General features: G+C 48.0%; 1 protein-coding gene across 4 annotated transcripts in view; it reads left to right on the top strand.

Moving 5' to 3' along the window:
* GRK4 (G protein-coupled receptor kinase 4) overlaps window positions 1-12111 on the top strand; it is a 402980-nt gene that overhangs the window by 384652 nt on the left and 6217 nt on the right. For all 4 annotated transcript variants that reach the window (XM_063924349.1, XM_063924369.1, XM_063924340.1 and 1 more), the window contains 2 exons: window positions 4130-4338; window positions 5603-5740. In XM_063924349.1, coding sequence (XP_063780419.1) covers window positions 4130-4338; window positions 5603-5740 — 347 coding nt within the window. The remainder of the gene's footprint in view (window positions 1-4129; window positions 4339-5602; window positions 5741-12111) is intronic.

Below are 12111 nucleotides of genomic sequence, written 5' to 3'. Positions count from 1 at the left end.
TACTCAATACTGTACATGCCAAACACAAACTGCATTTGTATAGTATATAAATCCAGACCTACAGTATTTTACATTGTCCTGTAGATAGACAATGATGCACATGTAAACAAGTTCAACTAAATTATTTTATTTTATTAATTCTACTTAGAATAATTCAGTAAGAACCTTTGGTAAATGTTAGTCAATTTGTTTGGAACAAAATGCAGAAATGCCTACCCATGTTATTCCTCAATAACAAATGAATCCAGCTTCAGTCTGTAGCTATATATACTCTATTCATATTTGCCACTTGATCCACATTATTTGCTAACAAGAAAATTACACACCAAACCTTCTATATACTTTGACAAAACCGTGTGTGGGCACGGTACTGGTAGGCGCAGACGGGCAGCAGCCACGATGGGGTGATGAATGCACAGGCAATGAAGGGAGGAAGACTAGATCAGTCAGTGGGGACCAGGAGCTGGGAGGCACCGATGGGAAGGCAGCTACAGGTGAAGCTAACAGCGCAGGTGGTCGTTGTCAGTGCAGCAAGTGGAAGATGGCACCCTTGCAGATTTGTGCGGCACGTGACTGAGTACCTGGCATAACTGGGCGGCCAACCCTGACTGAATAACAAGGTGCACACAACTCATATCCCAACCCTATTGGTGACCATGTTACTAAGGGGGTGATTCATACCTGATCGCTGCTGTGCGTTTTCGCACAGCGGGGGATCAGGGCATAACTGCGCATGCACCGCAATGTGCACACGCGTCGGACAGCAACAAAGGGCATCACTGGTTAGCGAGGGGATGGAGCGAAAAAAACAAACACATGGGCGTTCGCAAGGTGATTGACAGGAGGAGGCTGTTTGTGGGTGGTAATTGAGCGTTTATTGGGACTGTCCGTAAAAAGCAGGCGTGCCCAAGCGTTTTCAGGGAGGGTGTCTGACATCAGCTCCGGCCCCGATCAGCCTGTTCTCATCACACTGGAGGAGTAAGTCCTGGGCTGCACACACACTGCACGCACTGGATTTTTGTAGCTCTGCGTACACATAGCATCGCACACTTGCACTGCGAATTTACACTCCCCATGGAGGCGGCGACTGTCTGATCCCAGGACAACAAACTGCAGCCCAGCGATCAGATCTGAATCACCTCCTAAGCTCTCCGATTCTGCATAACTCTCCCATCGGAGCCTTAGTCATGCCATGTACACAAAGGGGGGGGGGAGATATTGTGCTGCTGTTACCCCCTTCTCTGCTTCCATCTGCCCAGCTACAGAAAGAAGTGCGTCACTGTATCATACCTATAAACCCTGACTGCACACGACTATACCGCAGCAGTGTACAGTGGTAGCAGCGCTGATCAAGTACCATCTCACTGCGGTGTGGGGGGTGCTGTGACTGCCGGATGAGAGGCCAGGCTGCGCGGCCCTTCTTCTCGTTGACCCGAGGTGCCAGTAATGCCCCTCATGCTCAGCGTGAGAGGTAGGTGCCGCGGTGCAGTGCGCCCAGGCCCCTCATCTCATCCTCCATAGTCTGTTTTTCCCCTGGGTCCTAGAGCAGAAACATATCAGCTGGTGGCACCGCTGCTCCTCATTCTCCCCTATGACCCTGTGCAGGGACGTCGGCGTACTGTGGCTGAGCCTGCCGGAGTCCCTGTGCCTGGAGCTCCTCATGCGCAAATGTGGCTGCTTCGTGTGAGAGCTGCGAGGAGGAAGACCGGATACATCAGCGGTGACTGAGCCAGTAAGCACTGACGGGCAGGCAGCTGCGGCTTAAGTTGTCAGTGCAGCCTGCCCTTGAAGCTTGACACCATACGCGGCTGCATACCTGGCGTAATTGGCCAGTCGGCCCTATGTGCATGGGCAAACGCAGGATTTATGCAGGGGTGTTTCCAAAGATGGTCTGGAGATGGGCTGGAGCCTATATGCGGGGTTTGTTAGTGTTTGTGTATGAACTGTATGAATTATACATATATACTATATATATATATATATATATATATATATATATATATATATATGTACACTGGCAGCAATAATTACAAGACAAACACAATATATTTCTAGTCTGTACTTACACCCGTCCCCTTCATCCATACTGCTTAACTTACCGCTGACTGAGATCAGCAACAGGAGCAGCACAGCGGATACAGTAGGTCACTCACTGTGACTGGAAGAGGAGCTGGCCGGGTGCCTAACTCAATCAGGCCCCGCCCCCTTGCAGTGTGCCCTGACATGTAGAAAGGGGGCGGAGCCAAATGCCGATTAGGGGGCGGAGCCAAGTGCCGATTGGGGGCGGGGCTTAAATGGCGGGTAGCAGGGGGGGGAAATGCTAGCCTGTGTGGAAGAGGTGAGGGGTCGTAAGTCTGGCGGGCTGCTGCCGGCATTATCTAAATGGAAGGATGTCTCGTCACAGACAAGAGACATCCTTCTGTGTTTTTTGTTAGAGGATCAGTGCCGCCCTCCAGTGGCTGGCGCTCTAGGCAGCTGCCTAAAGCTGCCTAATGGTAGCGCCGACCCTGTGGCCGCTGCCGCTAAGAAAACAATCTTATCCCAATGGATACACTCGGAACCGATACCCATTTCCCTCGTGTTACCACGTTTAACCTACCTCTATCAAATGGATTGGGTAGATTGTTCCCTAGACGTAGAGTCCCGTTCCCCGAAATTCTTTGCCATTTGGTTGCCCTACTTACTCACGCTGCCCACTACAACCAAGGACTATGTGCGCAAAGTAGTTAGATTAACAACATGGTATAATACGGAATCTCTCACCCTAGGCTCACCACCCTTTTAAATTGTCTGACTGATATTGCATCTTAATAATTCAACTGTATGGTTGATGGCCCTCATAACCCTGTTTATGATATTTCAAACTTTTTGTTTTGCTCTTCTTTTGACAATTTCTGTACATTGCAGTGGTTAATGTTCTTTTAAGCATTATGACTTATACTCTTATTGTGTATTCCTTCTCAATAAATACATATTACAAAAAAAAATGCAAAAGACAGCTCTTCTGACAAGGATCCCTCTTAGGGGAATTCTGCGGAAAGAAGCTCATAGGCATTGCCTATTGGATACAAGCTCTAGAGAATTTCACTTTCCAGAGTTTGGTCCGTATTGGGAATGCGGCAAACCTCCGAAAACTGCAGTTTTCGGAAGCTAGCTGGATTTTACCCTTAGTACATCCCGCTTAGAGTGAAATTAGGGTAATTTCTCCTCCATCCACTATGGGACACTGTGATTATCCGTTTCTAACACTTGATCCAGAGGGAAATTGCTTCCTCAGAGGGTCTGGTAATGTGCGAGCCCAGCAAATTGTTATCCTTACATTAAAAAAAGCAAAACAAGAGTTTTTGCCATCATTATTCAGTATTACATGAAGTGGCAGCCTTAAGACTAACCTAAGGCGATAATGTTCCCATGCACGTTCAGATGTCTTGTTTTATTCTGTTTTCCAAGCCCTATCACACAGGTTATCAAACTCGGTCTTCAGGACCCCACACGGTGCATGTTTTGCAGGTCTCCTCACAAAATCACAAGTGAAATAATTAGCTCCACCTGTGGACCTTTTAAAATGTGTCAGTGAGTAATTAATACACCTGTGCACTTGCTGGGTTACCTGCAAAACATGCACTGTGTGGGGTCCTGAGGACCGAGTTTGAGAACCACTGCCCTATCAGATTCTGGCAAGTAGTAGGAAACTTCAGAACAATTTTTTTTTTCTTTTTAAGCGAAACTGTCTGTGTTCAGTAATGCGGGCAAAACATCGGGGTACCGATTCCCCAATCAGATTCTTTGGTCAAAAACACAGATCGGCGGCCATCGATGATTGGTTATCCGTCGGAGAAATTCAGTTAAAAATCGCCGACTCTGAGTTGCCTTAGGGGCCCTTTCTTGGCTAGGAAGCATGTGCAGTGCGAAAACCACATCTTTGTATCAGCCGCATTATGTGACATCTTTACAAGATTACCAGAATTGCCCTGACTCCATGTCTCTGCTGAAGTTAGCATTCCCCACACAGAAATGTCCACATCTGCCATATTTGTTGAGGGCAAGGCCATTAGTTGATATGGTGGTTTACTGGTTAAGATGTGTGATCTCTCGGATGACTGTTCTTGACGTCTTGTTGTTTCCTCAGCGCCAGAAGTCATAAACAATGAAAGCTATACGTTCAGCCCAGACTGGTGGGGGATTGGCTGCCTAATTTATGAAATGATCCAAGGTCAGTCACCCTTCAGGAAGCGGAAGGAGAAAGTGAAGCGGGATGAGGTGGACAGGCGAGTGAAGGAGGATGAGGAGGAATATTCCAATAAGTTCTCAGAAGATGCCAAATCTATCTGCCGGATGGTAGGTGAACGTGAAACGGTGACAGTTATGAGGAGCTTTATCACATTTTCTGATAACCAAATGGAGGTGTCATCTGTAGCAACCAATCGGATTCTATTTATCATTTTCTAGAATGTACTAGATCATAGGTTCTCAAACTCGGTCCTCGGACCCCACACAGTGCATGTTTTGCAGGTTTCCTCACAGAATCACAAATGAAATAATTAGCTCTACCTGTGGACCTTTTAAAATGTGGCAGTGAGTAATTAATACAGCTGTGCACCTGCTGGGTTACCTGCAAAACATGCACTGTGTGGGGTCCTGAGGACCGAGTTTGAGAACCTTTGTACTAGATAAATGATGGCTATAATCTGATAGGTTGCTGTGGGAAACGTCTCCACCTATCCTCTTTAGAATCTGCCCCTTATTCCCTTGATCCTTTCCCTTTCTCTGGTGTCATACCTCTTGCAATAGCTGAACCTAAACCTTTATTTGCCTCAGTTTGTCATGTGTGCCACTTATAAGCTCTACAAACCACTCTCAATGTTTAAGTGCAATGTAAATTTTTGATCAGTGAAATAACATTAAAGGACATAAAAAACATACAGCAAACGTCATCGACCACCCTGTTTGAAGGAGACCATCCTTGAGCCAGTATAGTTTGTGTCTCCTGTTTAGGCCTTTACGGGGGTGTAACTAGAAAGTGCTATAGATGAGGTTAGAAGTATAGGGCAACATTCTATACACCGAGCAAATGTCAATTCTAAGGGCCATATACAGAGAAGATCACAAATGCTATCATTGCGTCCATCCTTGAATCAGGCCTTATTTCATAGTAGCAGTGTTGTAACATTTTTAAGGGGGAATTCAGTTGTTTTGCGCGCCTGGTCTCCCGTCTAAAATTACAGGAGATCGCGGGGTGCAATTCAATTGTTTTTTTTTTTCTGCACTCATTGCACCCAGAGAGTTCTGGTTTAGCCGTCGTGTAAAGCAGATAAACCTGACCTAACTAATAGGTGCAACGCGAAAAGTCCCTTTTGAGTGCTGAAATGGTTCACTTTTCACGCATTTCAGCTCACCACCAACGGGGAGTGCGAACTGAAATGCCGGCACTCAAATGGACCTACAATTGAATAGCTCCGTTGGGCGCCATCTGCTGGCTGCCGGTGGAACAAACAATTGAATTCCCCCCTTGGAGAGAATAACTGTGACCTATCCTAGTAACTCTTGGTGTAACTCTGCAAATTACATTCTGTCTTTTTTTTTTTTTTTCTCCCCCATGCAGCTACTCACCAAGGATCCCAAGCAGAGGCTGGGCTGTAAGGGAGACGGAGCCGCTGGTGTCAAACAGCATCCGATATTCAGGAACATCAACTTCAAGCGTCTGGAAGCCAATATGCTGGAGCCACCATTCTTTCCTGATGTTAGTACAGTCACTAGTGCCTGAGAATTACCGTATGGGGGCGATTCTTCTGTTTGAGATCATTAGCTCCTATCTAAAGTGACCAGGAGAGAATTCATTTGTTTTAGACGACCACCCCTGAGGCTGCACTTATCGCAATTGCAGCTTGCACCCTTCTAAGGTGCTAGCTGACATCTGTGTAAGGTAGCGCTTTGGGCTGGATTGGCGTGCTGCAGCACTTCTGGCTTCACGCAGCTTTTCCCGAGCTCTAGGGTGTGATAATGTGGCCGCCATGACCAGTGTTGGCCAGCAATTCTTTCAAACAATTGAATCGCCTCCTACTGTATGTGTAACTTAAATTATGGATTTTAAAAACTTCTATGTGCTGTGTATTTATTATCTAACGGTGCCTACCTGTCGTTGCTGAGTGATTATTAATTTTATGCAGTTATACATTTTTTTGGGAAGCAGTCAGGATCCCGGCTGTCGGTGTCCCGGTTGTCGGTGTCCCGGCTGTCAGAATACAGATGCAGGAATACCGCCCCTTTACTGAATGCCGACACAGCATCCAGAATGGGTGCACCATCTCGGTGCCGGAATAACGATAGCCAGGATCCCGAACGAGGACCGGCCACGGCACACCATATGTAAGGCGCGCGGGGGGATGATAGGGTTAGGGTATGTCCTGGGGGGGTTAGGTTTAGGCACCTCTGGGGCGTGGTTAGGGTTAGGCACTATGGGGGGAGGTTAGGCTGTGGGTAGGGTGGGTTAGGGGGTTGGGGAGAACACCCCTTACTCACCTCTGTCGGCTTCTTCCACATTGGGATCCCAGCGTCTGTATTTAGAGCACCAGGATCCTATGCGCCAGGATCTCATAGAGAGCCCATTTTTTTCTTTACCATTTTTTTTTAGTTCACGGTCTTAATATCTTCTGTAGTAAAAATAAATATTTTTATTTTCTCTTATGTCCTAGAGGATACTGGGGTTTCATTTAGTACCATGGGGTATAGATTGGTCCACTAGGAGCCATGGGCACTTTAAGAATTTGATAGTGTGGGCTGGCTCCTCCCTCTATGCCTCTCCTACCAGACTCAGTTTAGAAAATGTGTCCGGAGGAGCCGGTCACGCTGAAGGAAGCTCCTGAAGAGTTTTCTGCATTTATTTTCTCTGTTTGTTATTTTTAGGCAGGGCAGGTTGGCATCAGCCTGCCTGCTTCGTGGGACTTAGGGGGAAGGGGGGACGGCCCATCCTCTTGAAGGGTTAATGGTCCCGTTCCCCGCTGACAGGACACTGAGCTCCTGAGGGAACTAGTTGCAAGCCCCACCACGGCGAGCGTTTATTCCCGCAGCACGCCGCCACCCCTAACAGAGCCAGAAGAATGAAAAGTGGTGAGTACTAAGCCGGCGTCCCGGCTAGCAGGCAGCTGGCCATTGTGGCGGCATGAGGGTACAGAGACGCATGGCTTCTAACCGTAGCGGAATGCGTCTCCAGACACAGTTCCCACACTGGCAAAACAGCCTTAAAACGGTTTTCTCTACATTTTAAGCACCAGATTACCTCAACCAGTATAAAAAGAGCGGGAAGACCGCGCCATTGAAGGGGCGGGGCTTCACTATGAGAGGATCCAGCAGCTCACCAGCGCCATTTTCCCTCTGCAGTAGACACAGACACTGACTGACAGGGACGCGCAGCTCTCCCGGAGAGACTCCAGGTTACCTCAGCGGTACCAGGGGGTCGTAGCAGGGGGGAAGCGATTTATTAGTGTACTAAGTCCCTTATCAGGGTACTTAGTCTGCGACCCGGCTAAGCTTGGCATTAGCGATAAGGGCACAGCGGGGGCTGGCTCCAAAATAACTGTGCGTCTCCCTGAAGGGCTCTTTGAGGGTTAATTGTGCTTAACCTTTTCCTGTGTGTGTGTGTGCTGTCACATTTACATTATGTCAGGCAAAGAGTGTGTTTCTTGTACAGCGAAGTGTTCCACTTCACCAGGGGGCTCACTACTGGGTACTCAGGGCAGTGCACCTTCCCAGAATAGCGGGGCTGAACCGGAGTGGGTTATATTTCTACAAAACTATCCCGCAATGAGAAAGAGACGCAATACTTAAGACAGACTGTGGAAGAGTTTATGAATCGAGACTCAGTCCACAAACCAGCGTCTCAATCCCCTCCCATTTGTCTGCAAAAAAGATCTCTGGCCCATATCCTGCAGTCTGACTCTGACGCCGACGGGTCAGACATGGAGGTGAGGTGGATTTGGAAGGGGGGGGGGATGCTACTCTGTCACAGGGAATAGAGGCTCTTATAGATGCTATCAGAGATGTTCTGTACATTCCTGAGCAGGTGTCAGGAGGGTGAAGAATCTTATTTTAATGTAAAAAAGAAGTCCTCAGTCACTTTTCCTGCGTCAAAGGAATTGAAAACCCTGTTTGAAGAACTGTCCTGATAAGAAATTTCAAATCCCTAAAAGGTTGCTCTCGTCTTTTCCTTTTCCTCTGGAGGGTAGGGAAAAATGGGAAAATCCACCGATAGTGAACGCATCAGTCTCTAGGCTGTCACGAAAAATTGTATTGCCTGTCCCTGGTGCAGCCTCCCTAAAAAATACGGCTGATCATAAAATTGAGACTACATATCATTGTATACAGTTGCTGGGGTGGCCTAGAGACCCACTATTGCATGTGCGTGGATCACAAAAGCCATTGCTAAATGGTCAGGTAACCTAATTGAGGGGTTAGAATCCTTGTCTAGGGGGGATGTTGTTTTACTCCTGCAGCATATACAGAACTCTGCAAACTTTATGGTGGAAGCCATAAAAGAGATTGGTTTGCTTAATGTATGCACCACCGCTATGGCAGTGTCAGCACGCAGGGGCTTGTGGCTACGCCAATGGACTGCTGATGCGGACTCCATGAAAGGCGTGGAAGGCCTATCATTCACAGGAGAGGCCTTGTTTGGAGATGAACTAGCCAAATGGATCGCCAAAGCTACTGCGGGCAAGTCTACGTATCTTCCTTCTGCAGCTCCCCCAGCCAAGAAAGCTTATTCAGCTTCAAATTTACAGTCCTTTCGGACATCCAAGTTTAAGGGAAAATCCAGAGGTGCTTCTACGGCCTCCAGAGGCGCAAGGGGTAAACCAGCAACTGCAGGTGCTCAGGAACAGAGCTCAGGCTCTGCTTCCTCCAAGCCTTCAGCATGACAGTGGACCGCGATGCCTGGAAGACTGCCAGGTGGGACCCCGACTAAAATTCTTCAGTCACATCTGGTCAAGTTCGTACCGGGATCCCTGGGTAATAGATCTTATTTCCCAGGACTATAGACTGGAGTTCCAAGAGCTCCCACCTCACATATTCTTCAAATCAGGCTTACCAGCTTCACAAGAGGCAAGTATAACTTTACAGCAGGCCATCCAAAAACTGGTACAGACTCAAGTCATTGTTCCAGTTCCACCTCATCTGCAAAACAAGGGGTACTATTCCAACTTGTTTGTAGTACCGAAACCGGACGGTTCAGTAAAGCCGATTCTGAACCTCAAGTCCTTGAACCCGTACTTAAGAGTGTTCAAGTTCAAGATGGAGTCTCTGAGAGCGGTGATCTGAGGTCTGGAGGAGGGGGAATTCCTAGTGTCTCTGGATATCAAGGATGCGTACCTTCACATTCTGGCCGCCTCATCAGGCTGATCTACGGTTTGCACTGTAGGGCTGTCACTACCAATTCCAGGCCCTGCCATTTGGTCTCTTCACGGCACAGAGGGTGTTCACCAAAGTGATGGCAGAGAGGATGTTTATACTCCAAGCAGGGAGTGAACATAATTCCGTACCTGGATGATCTTCTGATAAAAGCGCCGTCCAGGGAGCGGTTGCTGGACAGCATTGGCCTCTCAACCAAACTTCTTCAGGATCACGGGTGGATTCTGAACCTTTACGAAATCTCACCTAGAGCAAACACGGAGGCTCCCATTCCTGGGAATGATGCTGGACACGGAGTCACAGAAAGTGTTCCTTCCGTTGGAAAAGGCATTGGTAATCCAGTTGATGGTTCGGGATGTCCTGAAGCCAACCCGGATATCGGTGCATCTATGCATTCGCCTTCTGGGGAAAATGGTGGCCTCTTACAAGGCACTTCAATACGGAAGGATTCACGCAAGACCCTTTCAGCTCAATCTGTTGGACAAATGGTCCAGATCACATCTTCACATGCACCAGAGGATCCGTCTGTCGCCAAAAGCCAGGATCTCCCTTCTGTGGTGGCTACAGATTTCTCACCTCGTCGGAGGTTCGGAATTCAGGACTGGATCCTGTTAACCACGGACGCAAGCCTCAGAGGATGGGGAGCAGTCACCTAGGGGGTGCAGTTTCAGGGAAGATGGTCAAGTCAGGAAGTCATCCTTCCAATCAACATCCTGGAACTCACGGCCATATACAACGCCCTTCTGCAGGCTTCTTCTCTTCATCACGATCAGGCCATTCAGGTCCAGTCGGACAATGTGACGGCAGTGACATACATAAACCGACAGGGCGGAACGAAAAGCAGAGCAGCGATGTCAGAGGTGTCAAGAATTCTCCTCTGGGCAGAAAAAAACGCTGTGGCGTTGTCGGCGTTCTTCATTCCGGGAGTAGACAACTGGGAAGCAGACTTCCTCAGCAGACACGACCTGCATCCGGGGGAGTGGGGACTTCACCCAGAAGTGTTCGCGTGCGTGACACATCGGTGGGGATATCCACAAATCAACATGATGGCCTCTCGTCTCAACAAGAAGCTCAAGCAGTATTTTCCAGGTCGAGAAACCCACAGGCAGTGGCGGTAGACGCTCTGACGACTCCATGGGTCTATCAGATGGTGTACATGTTTCCTCCACTTCCTCTGATCCCAAGAATTCTCAAAAGAATAAAAAGGGAAAAGGTTCAAGCAATACTCATTGCTCCGGACTGGTCAGGAAGGGCCTGGTACACGGACCTTCTTTAGATGCTCATCAAAGATCCGTGGCCTCTACCTCTTCGCGATGATCTTCTGCAACAGGGCCCGTTCGTCTATCAGGACTTACCATGGCTACATTTGACAGCATGGAAGTTGAACAGCTGATTCTAGCCAGAAGAGGGATCTATAGCAAGGTTATACCGACTATGATCCAAGCCAAACGTCTAAACATTACCACCGTATTTGAAGAAATAGGACTCCTGGTGTGAGAGCAGAAATTATTCTGTGGTGGAATTTCATCTGGGACGTTTCCTTCTTTTTTTGCAGGCAGGTGTGGTTGTGGGCCTCCGTCTGGGCTCCATAAAAGTCCAGATTTCGGCCTTGTCTATTTTCTTTCAAAAACAATTGGCTTCTCTCTCTGAGGTCCAGACGTTCTTGAAAGGTGTTTTGCACATCCAACCTCCCTTTGTGCCTCTCACGGCACCTTGGGATCTCAATTTGGTGCTGCAGTTCCTCCAATCGGACTGGTTTGAACCATTACAGGAGGTGGACGTAAAATATCTTACGTGGAATACCGTCACACTGTTGGCCTTGGCTTCAGCAAGATGTGTGTCGGAGCTGGGGGCTTTGTCTCACAAGAGCCCCTATTTAATTTTTCATGAGTACAGAGCTGAACTCAGAACTCGTCAGCAATTTCTTCCGAAAGTTGTGTCTGCGTTTCACATCAACCAACCTATTGTGGTTCCGATTATCACAGACACTTCTGCTACTTCAAAGTCTTTGGATGTTGTGAGGGCTTTGAAGGTATACGTAAAGAGGACAGTTCATCACAGGAAATCCGACTCGCTGTTAGTTCTATACAATCCCAATAAAATTGGGTGTCCTGCTTCAAAGCAGACAATTGCACGCTGGATCAGGCTCACTATCCAGCATGCTTATTCCACGGCAGGTTTGCCGGTTCCAAAATCTGTACAGGCCCACTCTACTAGGTCAGTGGGTTCTTCCTGGGCGGCTGCCCGGGGTGTCTCGGCTTTACAGCTCTGCCGAGTGGCTACTTGGTCTGGTTCGAACGCGTTTGCTAAGTTCTACAAGTTCGATACTTTGACCAGACTGAAGGTCCTCAGAGGCCAATCAGTTCTGCAGGAACCTCAGCACTCTCCCACCCAGTTTGGGAGCTTTGGTACATCCCCATGATACTAAATGGAACCCCAGTATCCTCTAGGATGTAAGAGAAAATAGGATTTTAATTACCTACCGGTAAATACTTTTCTCGTAGTCCGTAGAGGATACTGGGCGCCTACCTGGTGCTTCGTTTTTCCTGCACTGTTACTTGGTTAAGTGTTGTTAACTTGCTGTTCCTGTTTAAAGTTTGGTTAGCATAGCTTTCCTCTGTTTGTGTGTGCTGGTTCGGAATCTCACCACTATCTTTATCTATCCTTCTTTCAAAGTATGTCCGTCTCCTTGGGCACAGTTTCCTAGAC

Source organism: Pseudophryne corroboree, chromosome 1 (assembly GCF_028390025.1).
Source record: "Pseudophryne corroboree isolate aPseCor3 chromosome 1, aPseCor3.hap2, whole genome shotgun sequence".
Classification (NCBI taxonomy): Eukaryota; Metazoa; Chordata; class Amphibia; order Anura; family Myobatrachidae; genus Pseudophryne; species Pseudophryne corroboree.
The sequence above is the reverse complement of the archived record's forward strand: the minus strand, read 5'-3'. Positions and strand labels throughout refer to the sequence as shown.